The following is an 18,817-nucleotide window of genomic DNA, read 5'->3' as shown; positions in this document are numbered from 1 at the left end:
TTTTTATGGGTGTTTCCTGCTCATCCCTCAAGTATTGGCTTACACAGCACTTCTCTAAAAGGTCTTTCTTATTCACCCTAACTAGATCTCCCTGTTATGGTTTGCTTTTGCTGCATCACTCTTTTATGCATAGAATTTGCCACGATTTATAATTATTCAATTTACTTGACTGTGTTCTTGTTCATGATTTTTTTATTTTCTTCTAGTATGAAAAATCATTCAGTAGAGCAGAGACTATTTCTATTTTAGTTATTATTCTATCCCCAACACATCTCCTAATTGACCGACAAGAAATAGATGTCTAATGAATAAATGAAGCCAACCCAGTCAAAACAGGATCAGAGAATGAATCACGTAAAAGATACGGAGTTTGGATCCCCTTGGAGGGTTTCCACCCAAAACTATGCTTCTGTATGAAAGATTTGTTATGAATTGATGCCAACACAAAAGGGAACCACTCTTCAGTAAGGAGCATGGGGGCAGTCCTTGTGACCTCTGCTCTGCTTCGCTGAGGTTGCCTGACAGTGATGAGAACATCGAGATTGCATATTATAGGAGTTTTTATCTTAGGAAATAAATAAACTCTTCTCTTTTCTTGTCCTAGCTGCTAAGAGCCACTTTCAAGCTAAGTAACCCTTTACAACAGGGGTTGAATTTCAAGTTTTATCAAGTACGGTATCAATAAAGTAAGCTTTTTATAACCAGAATATCTGTGTCACTTTGGACAGCTTTCATAAACTCTTTAAATTTCAGGTTTCACACCTGTAAAATGAGGAGAAAGAGGAGTTTCTACTTTATAGAGTTGTGAGGATGAAATGAGCAATTAAACACAAAGAATTTAGAACATTGCTTGGTTCACAGTAAGCACTCCTCTCTTTATCTGATTCTAAACCCTCTTCCTGGTTGTTCTCATCAAGTCCCGTGACCTTCAACATCATCTCTATGTAATGAGCAGACCTGTCCCCTGAACTCCAGATTCATATCCCCAGCTGCTAGGGGATAGCTATCTCAGAATTCACACATTCAAAACTAAGCTGTTAACTTCTTCACCTTTTCCTCCAACACTAGCAATCCTCACAGTCTTCCTCATCTCAATAAATGAAAATTTTATTTGTTTTGTTGCTCAGGCCAAAACTGCATTTACCCTCAGTTCCTCTTTATCTCACTCTCCACATGGATTTCATAGGCAAATGTATTGATTTTTCCTTTGAAATATATCCAGAACCTGACAGCTCTTCTTCACCTCCATTGCTACAGTTAGTGGAAAAGCCTCCATCAACTTTCCCTAGTGTTATCACTAATAGTATTTTTACTGGTCTCCTGCTTCCACTCTTGTTCTAACTAGTTCTCTACAAGAAAACCTATGTGATATTTTAACCGAGTTAAATTGCATCAATTCTTTGCTCAAATCTTCCCAATGCCGAATGATTTCTCAGATCACTCAGGCTAAAATCCCAACTTGTCACTATGGTTTATTAGACTCCACATAATCTAGCATCTGTCACTTCTCTGACCTCAGGTCCTGCTATAGTCTCCTCATCACTCTATGATAGTCACACTGACCTCCTTGCTGTTCTGAAAACACACCAGGCAAGCTTGTGACTCAGGACTTCTGTAATGTGCTGTTCCCTCTGCCTCAATGCCTTTCCCTCTGCTTCTCAACTTCTCCATCAGCCTCTCCCTAAGTGCCACCTTATTGGAGAGGCTTTTTCTAACCCTGTTGTGTAAATTAACCCCAATAATTCCACATTAGGTTTCTTCATAGCCCTTATTGCCACCTAGAGGGTTTTATACTTAGTTTTCTGACATCCCCTACTAAGGCATAAAATTCACAAGAACAAAGGTTTAGTTTTGTTCACGGTAATTTCCCTAGCACCTAAAACAGTGTCTGGGATTTAGTAGAACCTAAGTAAATATTTGTTAAATAGGTATATGAAGAAAAAATTTATTATATCTTTGTTAAGAAATACTTTGTCTATTAACTGAAAGCATTCCAGTCATCAGAAAGAAGTCTAGGAAGGTATTCAGGGAAATTCAAAGTCTCCTGAACTTTCCTGAAATTTTACTAAAAGAAAAACAAAGTATCTTTCCTGGGTTTAAATAGACCACCCCCAAAACATATTTGTCCTAGTACTGTCTTATAAGGACTGCTGAAATTCAAATTCTCAGGACGTGGAAGACAGCATACAACTGTTGCACACACACATGCACACACAAATGAGTGCATGTAAAACTGATGTAATCTAAATAAGGTTTATGGATTGTACCAATGTCAGTTTTCTGGTTTGGGTATTATACTACTGTTATGTGGTATGTTACCACTGGGTGAAAGCTACATAATATCATCCTGTACATTTTGTTAGAATTCCCATGATTTGATAATTATTTCAAAATTAAATATTGTAAGGCTTCTTGATTCTCAGCACCAAATGGCAGTCAATACATATGGGGCTCCGACAGATTCTTGGATATTAGGAACAAGATCAGAAAACTCCATTATAAGCTCAAATGTCACCTACGTTAGGAACTAACCAGATAACAGCATTGCCCTCTGAAACTGGAGCAAACTGAAATCAATGTGAAAGGAATAAGCCCTAGTGAACTCTAGGAGCAGAACTCTCAGAAATGGTCCTATATTTTTATAAATTTAGGGCTAAGGTTCTCAACGTCTGTTCTGAAGATGAATATCCATTCCATAAGAATTTGAGAGGAAAAAGACAAAATTAAGAACCAGAAGATACAATGGCTTAGTTTTAAAATAAATTGAGGAGCTTGTGTCTTTTAACTTTCTCCTCTTAGAGTCTCACATAGCATTGCCATTGCAAAGGGTCTGAGAAATCCTTAAGAAAAACTTACTTGTCCAGCACTTGCCACACTCACTGAACCACTAGAGATGATGGTATCTTTTATAGCTCATCTCAGAAAAATAGAATAGGGTTTTCATAATAAAGGAGGTTACATAATTAATTATGATATATCTAAGTCTGTATTGTCCCAAGACATCTGGAAGAATAACATGCCACTCTTCATAGGTGTTGATGCCATTATTCTAATAGCTTGTACCAGGTTATCTTATCAGAAACAGTATGAACATAGAAAATGAAAGTATTTTGAAGATACTGTCACTTGAATTTTAAAATGGGGTTGCTTTGCTTTTAGTTTTAATCACACTAAATCACCTCCTTATATCATTTGCTCTCCAGAGTACACCAGACGGAGGTCTCCCATTCAAATGAATTATAATATTCATATTGCTAGATAAACAATTCCCAATATAGTTTTTTTGATTAATAAATCATTACCTTGTGAGTTGAGTTAATGACTTTCTCCCGAACTTGATCACTTTTTGGTGAATTTATAAACTCTAATTTTTTAAAGTGCCAATGTTGAAGGGGATGAGGCTCCTGAGACATTATAATTTGTCTTCCCTCATCCTAATCACTGCTATCAATGACACTTTCATCAAAGTCCCAAATATCAAGTGACCGTGCCTTTGTCACTTAGCTACACTTTCAAGTAAATAATGCCCAAATAAGTATGTCATGTGTTTTACTAGTGATTATCTATTTTCAAATATTTTAAATTGTGTCTACCTTAACCAAAGTTCATCATGTGCCTAGGAGCAACCTCTCCCAAAAGTGACTTGGCTTATGTAAGTCCACCTTTACACTTTTATTGTATTTCAGTATGGAAATGTGGCATATGGGCATACAAAAATAACATCTATATGCATTGTTTAAGGGGGTCAAATTGACCAAGCTTTCTGGCTTTGGGTACTTTTTTTTTTTCATAAAACATGGGCTGAGATCTACTTATTGGAATGAATTTTGGCTTACCTTCTCAGATTTTTCACCAGCTCTGTCTGTGAGTTGGAAAAGTTGCCCCTGTTTCCCGTTGTTGCCATAGCCTGGTATCACTGCCAAAGTTTGGACAATGATTCCAAGGCTTGACTACTTTGGTTAGTTCTGAAATTTACATTTATCTAATTTGCTGGGGTTCCATAGGCAGTCAGCAAACGCCTTCTGGTATTTCATGATTCACAAGATTCTAAAATGAGGAATGGCAGGTTGATAAACTGTTAATGTAATATCATTTGGTCCATTTTATAGGTACAGGCATCAACAGAATAGTCATTTGCATTTGAAGTGCGTTTTGGGGCACATAGATTATTAGATAGTAATATAATAGAAGTAACATCTAACTCGCTAAAATAAAATTTTCTGTTTCCAGGAAGTATTTGAATTTTATTTTATTTGTGTATTTATTTATTTTGAAACAGCAACTCTCTCTGTAGGGCTGCCTGTCACATGGTGGTGTGACCATAGCTCACTTCATCCTCAAACTCCTGGGCTCAAGCCATCCTCCTGTCTCAGCTTCCCAAGTAGCTGGGACTGTGGGTGCACACCACCATGCCCACCTATTTTTTATTTTTTTTAATTTTTAAAAGATTTTTGTAGAGACAGAGGCTCATTAGGTTGCTTAGGCTGGTCTTAAATTCCTGGCCTCAAGCAATCCTCCTACCATAGCCTTCTAATTCCAGGAAGTATTTTGAAATAATTTAAGTTTGAATTTATGGTGGTAAAATAAGTCATTTTAATTAAAGATAGTATAGGTAGTCTGAATATTTGCCAATGTTCCAATAAGATTATGTGAATCGCTAACATTATTTTTAAAGTTCAAAGTGTTTTCTTTAATAGTATAAAAATCCATTCTTTGTTCTCATATTAGATGTGTTCTACAATTTTTTTTTTCTTTGTGAGCATCTGGGAGAATCTGCTCTTTTGTCTGAAAGACTTGGCCTAGACCCTAGCAGCTCTGCTCCCATACATGGTTTAGAACATGCATTGCATTCGGGAAGTAGTGTTACAAAATGAAGCCCAAACATGTAGGTGGAGAGCCCTGTGTGAAAATTTATGTGCCATTCACCTACCACATGTCACATCTCTATTAGCCCTGGTCACTGTCAAAATTATAGGCACAGTCAGCCCTCTTTACAGACGAATGCTCTCATCCCCATACTTGACCATGCTTTCTCACTTCTGACACAATCTCTTATGGTTCCTTTGTCTCTAGTCTTTTAATTAAGACACTCTGAAATCCGAGGCATATGGTAAAATTAAAAATTCATTTTCATCCACACTTGCTCCCAGAACTTTCCTTCTACCTCCTGCCATAACCAAGCCTTGGCCTTGGAGGATGCAGTGTATGAGGTGTCTCCTGAGAATTTCTAAGGAAGAGGTGCTCATTTCTAACAAATCTCATAGCCTGAGGTCAGAGTGGAGCCTGCCTCGACACTTACCTAGAGCTCTTGAGTAAGCATCTCAGCTCTTAAGAGGACCAAGTCACAATGACAATGTCCTCTGTACTGTCCCCTCCAAGTTGGCTTCTACTGATTTTCTGATCAGTCCACAGCATCCCCTGAAACTGGATCTGCAGGGAAAGCCGGGCCGACTAAGCACAGCAGGGAGGGAGAGAGTAATCTTGGTGACAGTTTGGCTTTACTCACTTGCCCATTGGTCTCTCATTCTTGACTCTGTGGTTCTTAATGGCAGGTGCTTTGCCTAATTTATCCTATTTCTCCACTGACTGGCATAGTGTTTGGTGCTTAAAAGGTATTTGATAAAGGGTTGTTGGGAGGATTAATTAATCATGGAATGATATCACTATATCCTATAGTAGCTCACTTTTTAGGAGTTCTTACTACGTTGAAGGCTTTATCCCAGGCAATTTACATACATTGGCTCCTTTAAATCCCCATACCAACTGTAATCAAATGTTATTGTTGCAAATTAGGAAATTTAGAGTTCATGAAGCTTATTTCACCTAGGTCACACCATTCATACATATGAAACTGGGATTTGAACCAAGGTGATTTGCTTCCAGAGCTCACAAGCTCAAAATATTTTCTTTTCTTCCTTTCTTTTTTTTAGACAGGATCTCACTCTGTCACCCAGGCTGGAGTGCAGTGATGGGCCCACTGCAGGTTTTGCCTCCCAGGCTCAACCTATCCTCTTGCCCTAGACTCAGGAGTATCTGGGACTGACTACAGGTGCACACCATCACACCTGGCTAAATTTTTATATTTGTTGTATTTGTTATAGAGATAGAATTTCACCAAGTTGCTCAAGCTGGTCTTGAACTCCTGAGCAGAGCTCACAATCTTAATACCCTGAAACTTTTGGTGTGACTAGTACAGTTAACAAAAAACAATTTCATGCTGAAAAGAGTCCCACCTTTCTTCATCACTGAGGACTGTCCTCCAGTGGTTGCAGCAGGCATCCCACAGAAGCTTTGCCAGTATCTTGACATGGTGATGAGCAGTGCTGTGGCCCCACGGGAAGAAGTCAGCATTTTCAGGATCGGGGACAGCAATAGCCAGAGTAGGCACCATGATGATATTTAAGGCTCTTTCTACTCATCATAGCCTGGAAAAGAAGGAGGAGAATTGAGGAATGATAAAAGAAACTGGGGAAAAAGGAAAGATAAAACACCAAAGCAAATAATACAGGAAATATTTATATGTAGGGGGATCAGCTGAGGAGAAAGTTCAAATAGTCGAAGTTCTCAGTGATACCAGAGGAAGAGATGGAAGAGGCAGGGATCAAAATGAGAGGAGGAGATTCTGAGCCAGGTCAGAAGGAACAGGGGGAGGTAGGGCCTGGGTGAATGGGAACCATGTAAGGGCAAACTTTTGTAAATGACACTGAGGTGCATATGATACTGTCTGAGTTCTAAACTCAGTACATAGTCAAAAATCACCTGAGGTCAGCTTCATCTTTGAAAATTGCTAAAAATTCTCCAGAAATACAAATAAGGAGTTAAATATGTTCAATCCTATAGAATCACATGAATGTAGAATATATATTAGTAATAGAGTAACATAAAATATAATAAAGCATACAAATGAAAATATTATTTTATAAGATTTTCATGGCATGAGACAGAGTGCCTGTGGTTTGAGACATGTTAAAATGTTTGCATGATTAAATGCTACTGTATTTATTTACTGCTTTCTTTGGAAAACTTGAAATACTTACATTTTACAAACTCCCATTTGAAAATACTGATGTCCCCTGAAACATACCTCTTGTGAGAGAAGACAGCCTACACAGTATTTGCTTAAAATGTGCTTCACTCTTGACTCATTGGGTAGTAGGAGTTTTGCCACCTGTTATGGAATTAATGTGGCGTTCAGGCCTCCAAGTTGGCAAAAGTGGTGTATCAATGCCAAGCAAGGCTAAGGTTAATGATGAGCTCCGCATGCCATAGAGTATGCATCCAGAATTATTCAGTTGTGAGGTTTGCAAATTTTGACATTGACATTAATCAGCATTGAAATCTAGTATTTAATTTTCAAAGCACACACACACGTGCACACACACATACACACAGCTAAAATATTATTTGGATTTTTTTTTTTTTGCAAACCTCTTTCAATATGAGCTTGTTGATTGAAAATTCCTGGAAGCTACAAAGTGCCATCTGTTTCCTTATCAAATTTTGCCCCCACAATCACAAGCAAATACGGTTGCTTTTTTTATTCATGAGGTTGCTTAGGAACAATGTGGCTGTATTCACAGGTCGATTATGATTGAGTCTCTGATAATGGGCCTGATGCAGGCATTAAAAGAAAAAAAATACTTTCCTAAATTCCAAAAACAACTTGAAAATCAACTTCCAATCCAGAAACATATCCCAGAGCAAACTCCCTAAGGCGGCATCTCACACAGGCACACGAATTTAGAATGATGTCTTCTTTAGAATCTATTAACAGCCACGTAGCCTGATGGGCATTTTTTTGTCAGTTGGGAAATTTAGCAGTGGGCTCCCTTTGCAGGTGATCTTCAAAAAGCGTTAACAGTGTGCTTTTTCAGCCTCCGAAGATTGAACTGACTATGAAGAGTGCCCACAAAGAGTCCCCTCAGAAATGGGTTTCTTAAGTGGAAAATGTTTGGACCATCCTTTCACCAACACACCAGGGAAGAGTCAATATTCCAATTCTGCTAGCTTCAATGAAAATAAAGAGAGATGTGGACAAACAGTGCAGACAGTGTCAGAACACACATTCAAGAAGAAAGGTGGCCTCTCTGGAGAAAAAGGAAAAGGAGGAAAGATAACCCAATGAATAAAAATGCTGTAATTTCCATGACTGTTTATTCAGAGAAAAATGCCAGTTTGAAAAAGGTGAACCTAGTGGTCTTTTTGTAGCATTGTTTTACCAAAGAGTTGATCAGATCAAACTATTCCAGTTAAAATTTCCAGTAAAAATCCTTTGCAAATTCCCAAAATAAGAAATAGTATTATGCATAATTTTAAATTATTTTGCTGGACCTAACATTATTCCAAATACCTGGCTCAGAATTAAAGTATCAGTAATATGCATGATATTTAATCTATTCTGAATAATTGGGTTTATTAGATAGGATGCCAAAGCACTGATTCAGAAAAATACATCCTGCTAATCCAATTTGTTCTTTATTTTTAATTTTTATTTATTTATGCATTTATTTATTGAGACAGGGCCTCACTTTGCCCAAGCTGGAGTGCAGTGGAGTGATCAAAACTCAGTGCAGCCTTGACTTCCTGGGCTCAAGTGATTCTCTTGCTTCAACCTCTCAAGCCACTATGCCTAGCTAATGTTTTTATTTTTTATTTTTTTCCTGTAGAGACAGGATCTTCCTATGTTACCCAGACTGGGCTCAAACAATCCTCCCACTTTGGCCTCCCAAATTGTTGAGATTCCAGGTGCAAGCCACCGTCCCCTACCTGAAATTTTGACCTTTAAAACATCAACTCTACACAGTTCAGTCATGGCTCTCTCGTGCCCTAAGCCTTTGGCAATACCTGGCTTTCTACTTAACTTTATTTACTTTTCAAAGCTACTTTGAGCACCTACTATATGCCAGGTACTCCACGTGAGTTCAGTTTTCCTAATGGTTCCACAGTACAGATTATATTAGCCTTCCCATTTACAAATGAGGAAAATGACACTCCAGATCTTAGAAGCTTTCTTCGTATCTGTTTGATTACAAAGTGGATGATCTTTCCACCACATTATGGAATAATCCATTCATCAAGGTGCTTAATAGCAACAAAAGGTAGTCTGTGCCCTTTAATATATGAAGCTCAGGAGTTTTCAGTTGAGCATTATAGCTAGAGTGAGTCAATCAAAGTGGAATAGAGCTCAAGGTAAAAATACGTACAGTAACCTACTGCATCCTGGAAGCAGTTTAAAGTTAGGGCAGGTTGCCAAGTGGAACTGAAATCAGATCAGAGTCTTTCACAAAATTAGATTCAAGGGTGACTAGGCATGGAAAGCAGACAAGGGCACCTTAAATAGCAGCGTAACCCTAATTGAATGTCTCTATATAATGTTGGTCCCCATTACATTCCCTCTGTAGGCTGTAAAGTGGGAGGAAGTAAAGGCATGAAAGTTACTCTTCACATGCCAAAAGTATGAATACACTAAAGTTTGTATTTGCACCCAGCATTATATAATGTTCTCAAAGTTACCAAGAATAGGTGTCATCCAATGCTGTTGGGAATCCAAGAAAGAATGAATGTACTTTCATATTGCAATGCTATTAAAAATGACCCATTGACAAAGTAACTGATCCCAAATGGATGGTTCTATTATTCTTCCTTCCTTTCTTTTCTTTTCTTTCTTTTAGTTTCTTGTCTCTTTTCTTTTCTTTTTTTTCTTTCTTTCTTTTTCTTTGTTACTGATGAGCACAGGTGGCAGAGCAGATCCTGTTCTTCAGTTTTAGGCACTACAGTTTGACATGCCAATATTTGAGGAGCCTTTTATTTTTGATGTTTTAATTATCTTGTTTGGCCAAGAAACAAAAGATGTTTTACTTTCCCAAAACCATCTCAAACAAGAGGTATGGTCAAAAGTGTCCTGTAGCTTTTTCTTTTTTTTCTTTTGCCAATCAAAACCCAGAAGTTTTAGCAATGGAGCAGCAGTCTGCCTCTTCTCAATACATAAGTGGGTTTCCCTTCCAAAAGTTAGAGACACTCCCAAAAGGTACGGATCCTAGGCCATTGTCATCCCATCATTATGGCCTGAAATGTCTGAAAGGATGGGAAAAAGGGTCCTACACCAGAGTGGAGCTAATTTTACCCATTCTTGATTAAACCATACTCTGTGCTTCTTGAGTGATACAAAAGGTTACTCTTCCTGTTGGATTATATGTTAGTGCAAGCAAATATTCCAGTAGAGGAAATATGAAGGATTCCTTAACCCTTGGCCTTCCCTTCAACTTCAATTTTCGTTTCTCTGCCACTTTTCCCAAAATTCTATTTGCATATTGTTAATGGCTCTTGTGTGTGAAGCCTCAAATTCCATTCATTGAATCTTTAGAGTGGAACGTCTCCAAGGCACACCAAAAATCCCTTGCTAGAAATGATGGCCTGTCATTGCTTTATAATAAATAAATACACCCGTCCCTTCTAGAAGTGAGAAGAAGGAAGGATTAAGGAGGGCTAGGGCACAAATTTCTGTTTTATCTCATATTCTCTAACACTGGGGGTTGTGTCACTGTGAGGAATATTATCTCAGGGAGACCTTCTAGTTAGCAAGTCAGGTAAGAAGTCTGCAGATGTGTAAAAAAAGAGAGCCATTCAGACACAACATTCCACAACCCCTGACCCAGCGACCGAAGGAAGCTCAGTTGGGTTTATTATTCTCCTGGATAGACTAGGAGAGCTTAGGATGTCAATCAAGGCTAACATAATTGCCAAGAAATATTAATTGAAAGTCCCACACAAAATAAATGGCCAAAGTGTTCTTCTCTAAAATGCCTAAGACTTTTCTCTGCTATTGAGAAACACAAAGGTGGTAGGCTATATCAATAAGAGGAATTCAGGCACAAAAGTTAACTGGTTTAGGAAATCTTTTCTCTACTGTGGGTCTGAGACTTCCCCTCCTTTATGGGAACACATCAGGTGGCCCTGCCTAAGCAACCCCATACCACCCTCTCAGCCAGTACCAACAAGTACCACGGAAGTTCCAGTAGCAAAGATAAACCAAGCACAGCAAAATAACACTGCAATAACTTTGAAAATTAAAGTGTCTTTGGAACCACAGCCCACAAAAATAGTCTAGGACCTGTGTGTTAACTTGAAACAGCATAACCACTTGCTAAAATAAGATTTGAATGAGACCCGGAGTACTCGGATATAACATACAAAATGACGAATATACAATAGAAACTCACCTGTCATTAAAAAAAAAAAAAAAAGAAAAAAAGAAAGAAAGAAAGAAAGAAAATCACAACTGAATGAAAAAAAAGGCAATGAACTGATGGCAATACTGAGAAGAATCAGATTTTGACAGGCATTTTAAATTAGTCATCACAAAAATGAATGATTAAGAAATTCCATTAAAACAAATAAGAAAATAGAAAACCAAAAGAAGCTGCATAAAAAGAACCAAATGGAAATTATGAAACTGAAAAATATTCTAATAGAAATTAAAAACTCACTAGATGAGCTCCATAATAGAGTGGAGATGACAAAGGTTAGAATCAGTAAACCTGAGGATAGACAATAGAATTTAGCCCATGAAAACAACAGAGAGAAAATATACTGAATAAAAACAAACAGGGACTTACGGGACAATAATGAAAGATCCAACACTTGCATCATCAGAATTCCACATTGAAGAGAAAGAGAGAGGTGCTGAATGAGTCTTATAAAAGTAATTGGTGGTAATTTTCTACAGTTGATGAAATATACAAGATTTAAGAAACTGACTTAACTCAGATAGGATATCCATGACAACAGACACTGTATTAGACTTCTGAAAACTGACAACAGAGAAAAAAGTATTGAAAGCAGCCAGAAAAATCCAAAGAGGAAAACTGATTTGAATGACATCATCTGAAATCATGGTAGTCAGAAGGAACTAGCAAAAATATTTTCATGTGCTGAGACAAAAGTCAGCTATAAACTTGATAACCAGTAAAATTATTTACTTAGAAATGAGGAGACTATAAAGACATTCTCAGATAAAGAAAAATTAAGATAATCTGATACTAGCAAATCTGTTCTTAAAGACAGCAAAAATAAGTTCTTTAAACAGAAAGAAAATGATAAAGAATCCTGGAAAACCAGGAAAAAATAAAGATACAATGAAAAAAAAACCCAGACATAAAAGTACATTAAAGAGATTATCTTTTTTCCATTGTGTTTGACAAAATATATTTGATAATTGAAACAAAAATTTATAATACCATGTGATATTCAGTACAATAATATTTAAAAGGAAAGAAATATTAGAGCACAGAAAATTACCAGAGATAAAGGGAGATATGGAACAATTATAAAAGGATCATTCCCCCAGGAAGACATACTAATTTTAAGTGTATACACAGCTAACAACAGAGCTTCAAAATATGTGAAACAAAATCTGAAAGATTTGAAAGGAGAAATAGATAGTAACTCAGCATGCTGTCTCTGCTACTGATAGAGCTAGTAAACAGAAAATTAGCAGACATGGAATAGTTAAAGAATACAGTCAAGAATATAATTGACATTATATTCAGTCCACCTAACAACAGTAGAATACACATCTTTTTTCAAGTGTCCAAGGAATTTTGCCAAGTTAGACCACATCATACGTTATATATCAAATTTTAACAAATTTAAAAGAATTAAATTATATAGGGTGCATTCAATGATAATAATAGGATCAATTTAGAAATAATAATAAAAAGAGCAGTGAAATCTCTGAAAATGTAAAAATTAAAAAACATACCTTTAAATAATCTATGTATGTCTAAAAGGAAATAAAAATACTCATAGAACTAAATGAAGAGGAAAATAACATATCAAAAATATGTGGGATACAGCTAGAGTATTGCTTAGAGAGAAATTTATAGCACTAAATTCTTATACTAGAAATGAGAAACGTTTTCAAAACAATCATCTAAGATCTCAGATGTTGGAAAAGAAAGCAAAATGATCCCAAAGCAAGCAGAAGGAATGAAAGGACAGAAATCAACACAATTTAGACTATGAAGTGAATAATTATTAAAATCAAAACCTGACAACATGGAAAAACCTGAAAGACATCATGTTAAGTGAAATAAGCCAGGCACAGAAAGACAAATATCAGATGATCTCACTTATAAGTGGAATCTAAAAACATCAAACTCACAGCAGCAGAGGATAGGAGAGTGGTGGCCAGAAACTGACAAGGGGCTTGAGGGGACCTAAGGAAGGAAATAGAGAGATAGAGAGATGTTAGCAAGGGTACAAACTTTTAGTTGTGCTAGATGAATAATAACTAAGCACAGCGAATACAGCTAACGATGATGTGTTGTGTACTTGAAATTTACTAAGAGATTAAATTTTAAATGTTTTTACCACAAACATACAAAATAGCTTTACAAAGTGACAGATACCCTTTTTTTTTTCTGAAAACAAGTTTTATTTAAATAACGGTTTAAATACATTACACATAACATTAAAATTGAAGGGTAAAAACAAAACAAAACAAACCCAGTTTGTTACTTCACATGGCATTGGGCAGCTGCCGTTATTAAGTTGCGAGCTCTACAGCTAGCTACATGACTCATCAATTTCAAATTTGTTCCCTGGTCAAAAGTTTAACTCTGATAGAAGGTCGGCCTCACATTCTGATGTTTGGACATCCCTTAGCTAGGATATGTCTTGTCAAACAGACCTTTGTGGCAAGCCAGATATCCTATCACCTCACTAGAGGGAAGGGGGCCTCTCTGAGCTCTGCCCACCTGGTCAGGTTGGAGACACCAGGGGATCTTCTATCACCAAAGGCCCCCTTCTAGTGGTACAGCTGCTGGTGCTGCCTTACCCCATCCTCTCCTCTCAGATTCACTGAGAACCGTTCAGGTGGTAACATTCTCTTTCTTCCACAAAGCTCTCCAGAAAGCTGAAAAACAGCAGATGCTCCTCCAACTTGCACTGACATCAGAACAAGTGAGGTGTCAAAACCTAGGAGAGCAGGTCCTCACTTCTGCCCCATGTTGGCTCATGTGTGTGTGGGCTATAGTCCAACACTGATCTGATGTCATTCAGGGGTGACACACCTGCCCTGGTCTCCAGCCTGGGCACAAACAGAACTCAGGCAGAGGTTGGTCTGTCCGTGGAGACCAGGGCTACCAGCTCTGAGTGTGGGGTACAGGCTGCCCAGGCCGGGGCTGCTGCTGTATCTGAGCTGTGGAGTCACAGCCCTGGCCTGGCCTGTCCTTTCCACCTGCCAGCTGTGGAGCTGTGGGTGCATGGCTCACCTCCCAATCTGTAAAGTGGAGCAGCCTAGTTCTTGGTGAGCCTGCGCCTCCCCAGGGGCCGCCCGGCCTGCCTGGGCCTCCATGTCCTGCAGCTTCTGGGTCTGCTTCCGCTGGTTGAGCATGGGCTTCAGATGCGCGTCCCCCACCATCTTGCTCATCCACTCGTCCACCAGCTTAAGCAGGTCATCTGTGAAGGTGCCCTTCTTGTTGTTGCTGTTGTTCACCTACACCTGGACGTGCAGGGCGGGCTGGGGGCCAAGCTCAGGGTTTGAGGCCAGGCTGCTGGTGGAGGACCCTTGGCCACGTGCTCTGCCTCCATCATTGGCTAAGCCAGAGCAGATGTGCGAAGACAGAAATGCCTGGACCGAGCAGGGCTGCTGGGTCTGCGCTGCCTTCCCGCTCAGGACCGTGCTGTCTACAGTGATCCCTTCACTGGCTTGGGCAGGGTTCTTAGTGGGAGGGCCTCTGCTGGAGTCAGCCAAGGGACCTGTGCTGGAGGCCACGACCTTGAGCTGCCCCACCAGGGGGTGCAGCAGCTTGCCCACCTTCAGCTTGGTCTTGCTGCCTTTTCTGGGGCACCGTGTGTAAGAAGCCCAGGTTGGGAGGCAGCGGCTTGCCCAGGCTTGTACAGAGCCTCGATCTCCTGCTTCTGCTGGCTCTGCAGCTCCAAGATCTCCTTCAGGTGCTTCTCCCGCAGACTCTGCCGCTCCTTCTTTATGGCAGCGTCCTCCAGCTCTGAGTCGTTGTCGCTGCTGATGTAGGATGACTGCGAGTGGAAGGAGGTCACCGATGGTGAGGACTTTGACGCCTGCCCTGCTGGGCATCTCTGGGCCAATCAAGTCAGCCCGGGAAGGCTCTGCTGGAAGGCGGTGGCCTTCATCATGAGGTCGCCAGCCATGCTGCCACTCCCAGACAGGGACGCCTGCTTCTGCACCAGGGCCTTGCCCGAGGGCACTCGTCCCTGGAATCACTGGACAAGGGCTCGCCCAAGCCGACCTCGATGGAGGAGGCTATCTGCACCCGCCGCACTGCCAGCTTCACGTCGTGGCTGGAGGGGGCCTCGTCCAGGTAGATGTCGGGTGGGGCAGGGTACCTCAGGCTGTGGGGGGAGGCCTGGGTCCACTCGTCCTGCATGCTGACCATGAGAAACGGCCTATAGTCTTAGCTGGTGAGCTGCCATCCTGCTGCTCTGGATGTTTCCGAGGGGACTCCGGAGCTCGAGCACCGAGTGTCTGGGAGTGGCTGGCCTGGCCACCCGCTGTGGAGATGCCCATGGCACTCTGTGAGGTCTCTGCTGAACTTTCTCCAGTGACTCTACCCTCCCTGTCTGTGGGCTCCACGCATGCAGGTCTCACAAAAACAGGTCCATCCTAAGGAGTCTGAGACCACCTGCCCTCTATCTCTGTCATAGCCCAGCATGCTCCTGGAAGATGACTCTGCTGTCATTGATGAAGACATGCCCTGCTCCATCACGGCCCCTCCAGTAGAGGCCAGTTCTGACTTTTCCACCAAGGGCTGGGGTGGCTGTGCACGCCCTGTGACAGCCTTATTAGGCACTGGGGGCAGGGCCAGGTCCCCCCACCACCCAGACCTCCAAGCAGGGCTCCAGGGTGAAGTCTCTGTTGCCTACCTCCACAGGGGTCCCAGCTGAGGCTAAGCAGGTGGGCACGTGCTCCTGGTAGAGCAAAGTCCACAGCTTCTCATACAGGCTCTTAATGGTGCTGTCCACAAAACCCACTTTGGGGAGTGGCCTTTCCCCATCCAACTCCAGGGCTGAGGGCAGCTGTGGTGGAATGGTGGGCCCCAGGAGTGGGCTTCGGAGCTGGGAGGTGGCCAGGCTGACGGCCCCCACTGCGGCAGGAAGCAGGGGAGCGGTTGACCCAAGGAGGGCCATGGGGCCCTGCTGTGAGGTCTGGGCTCAGGTGCAGGTGCTGGGTGGGGGGCCTCCCCTGGGGAGCTGGGGGGGGGCTCCCCTGGGGCACTGTGGGAGTCATTTAACAATATCTATACCTAACAAACATCACATTGTACATCTTGAATGTATGCAATTTCATATGTCAATCATGGCTCAATAAACCTAGAAGAAAAATAAAGTTATTTGTTCATATATTTCATAAAATTCCAACAACGTATGAAAGGGGTTATGCCCCATGAACAAGTGAATTTATTCCAAATGTTCAAGACTTGTTCAACATTGCCAATCAATGAATAGAATCCACAATTTCAACAGAGTATTGAAGAAAAATTATATGATTATATCAATTAATATAGAAATAATATTTGATAAAATCTAACTTTTTTTCAAGATAAGAATTCTCTGAAAGTTAGGATTAGAGGGATATTACTCCAAATGATAAAAATTACCTACCAAATTCTATAGCTAAAATACTTAATTATAAAAGATCCTTAAATGATTTCCCATAAGATTAGGAGCAAAGATGTCTTCTCCTGCTATTCTTATTCATCAGAGTACTGGAAGTTCAAACCATTGTAACAAAGCAACAAAGAAGCTATAAAGGTTGGAAAGAAACAAATAGAACTGGCAAAAATGTCTATGAGAAAATCCTAAGGAATCTACAAAAAGAAAAAAAATACCTTCTTAGACTAATAAGTAATTTTTGCAAGACTGTAGAATACAAGATCAAAACAAAATCATCAACTGCATTTCCGTATACTAAACATGAACTTGCGGGAACTGAAAGTAAAGATAAAACATAATTTATAATTGTTTCAAAGAAAATGAAACATCTAGGCATACTCTCAATAAAGCATGCACAATATTTTTGTACCGAAAATTCAAAATGCTGATAAAACAAAGATCTGAATAAATGAAGAAACATACAGTTTTCATAGATTAAAAGCCTTAGCATGGGTAAAATAGGCATTTCTCCCCAAATCGATTTATAACTTTATGCAATTTCTATCAAGAGACATTTCACCAAAGACGATATGCAGATAGCAAATAAGTACCTACAAACATTTGTTATATTATTAGTCATCTACAATATAAAACATAAACCACAATGAGATATCACAACAACAACACTTTGCTAGACATAGATACATTTATTTCACAATTTTTAGGATATACCACTGCCCATAGAATACATTTAAAAAAATTAGAAAGAAGAAGAAAGTAACAGGAATAACTTTACCTGGGATTAAGTTTTACTATATAGTTATAGTAATCAAGTCAGTGTTCTATGTTAGAGAAAAAGACAAACAAATCAATAAAACACAATAGATAAACCAGGATTAGCCCCAACCAAATAAGCTCAATAAAATCTTGACAGATGTTCCAAGGCAATTCAATAGACGAAAGAAAGCTTTCAACAGATAATACTATAGCAATTAGATGACCATAGGCAAAATTCATCTGTAGCTTAAATCTCACATCTTATACAAAATTAGCTCAAAGTGAATAATGAATCAACATAAAATATTTAACCATAAAATCTGTAGAAAAAAAAATGGGGATAATTTTTGGTGATCTAGGACTAGGCAAACATTTCATATTAAGTCCAAACTTAAAATCAAGGTCATGGTTCAGAAAAAGAAAATATGATAAATAGGACCTCATCAAAATGAAAAACATTGCTCTGCAAAAGACCCTTTTGAGAAAATAAAAAGATAAGTTCAAGAGTGGGAGAAAATACTTGCAAATCACATATATGACAATGAACTAGTATCTATGCTATATAAAGAATTCTCAAAACCCTACAAGTAAAGCTTTCACACTAAAATCAGGAACAAGGCAAGAATTTTTCCTCTCACTACTGCTTTTCAACATCCTATTGGAAATTTTATCGAATGCAGTAAGACAAGAACTGGAAACAGCATACTAATTGAGAAGAATGGAATAAACTGTCTTTTTTGCAGATGACATGATAATCTTTGTAAAAACTGCCAGAAAATCAATTTTTTAAAAAAACTTCTTGAAAGGAGGTTACTGTAGTAACGTGGTAATAAAAGATTATAGCAAGCTTGCAGGTTAATGTACAAAAGTCAGTTACCTATATATCAATACCCAAAATGAATAACTGAAGTTTGAAATTAAGAACATATTCCCCTTTACATTAGCACTCCCCAAAATGAAATACTGCAAATAGGAATGAATATAACAAAACATGTACACAGGCTGGGCGTGGTATCTCACACCTGTAATCCCAGCACTTTGGTAGGCTGAGGTGGGTGGATCACTTGAGGTCAGGAGTTTGAGACCAACCTGGCCAACATGGTGAAAACCCATCTCTACTAAAAGCACAAAAATCAGCTGAATGTGGTGGTGCATGCTTGTAGTCCCAGCTACTTAGGGGGCTGAGGCAGGAGAAAGGCCTGAAATCAGGAGGTAGAGGTTGCAATGAGCCAGGATTGTGCCACTGCATTCCAGCCAGGGTGAGAGAGAAAAACACTTTTTCAAAAAAAAAAAAAAAAATATATATATATATATATATATATATATATATATGATATATATCATATATCAATTTATGATATATATGAGAAAAATCATAAAATCATAAAACTCTGGTGAAAGACATCAA

At 39.3% G+C, this 18,817-nt stretch overlaps 1 protein-coding gene and 1 pseudogene across 1 annotated transcript in view; both read right to left on the bottom strand.

The window, feature by feature from the left end:
* The window catches only part of LOC116554012 (cancer-related regulator of actin dynamics-like), a 139,894-nt gene extending 125,940 nt beyond the window's left edge, over nucleotides 1-13,954 (bottom strand). The window contains 1 exon segment of the mRNA XM_032281790.1: nucleotides 13,838-13,954. Within this exon segment, the coding sequence (XP_032137681.1) occupies nucleotides 13,838-13,954 (117 nt within the window).
* A 163-nt stretch (nucleotides 13,955-14,117) lies between these two features.
* On the bottom strand, nucleotides 14,118-16,167 carry LOC116554002 (annotated as a pseudogene).
* Nucleotides 16,168-18,817: the final 2,650 nt, after the last annotated feature.

The sequence above is a fragment of the Sapajus apella genome, unplaced genomic scaffold, assembly GCF_009761245.1.
Source record: "Sapajus apella isolate SASKATOON/1434 unplaced genomic scaffold, GSC_monkey_1.0 scaffold1, whole genome shotgun sequence".
Lineage (NCBI taxonomy): Eukaryota > Metazoa > Chordata > Mammalia > Primates > Cebidae > Sapajus > Sapajus apella.
This window is presented reverse-complemented; position numbering and strand designations above follow the sequence as displayed.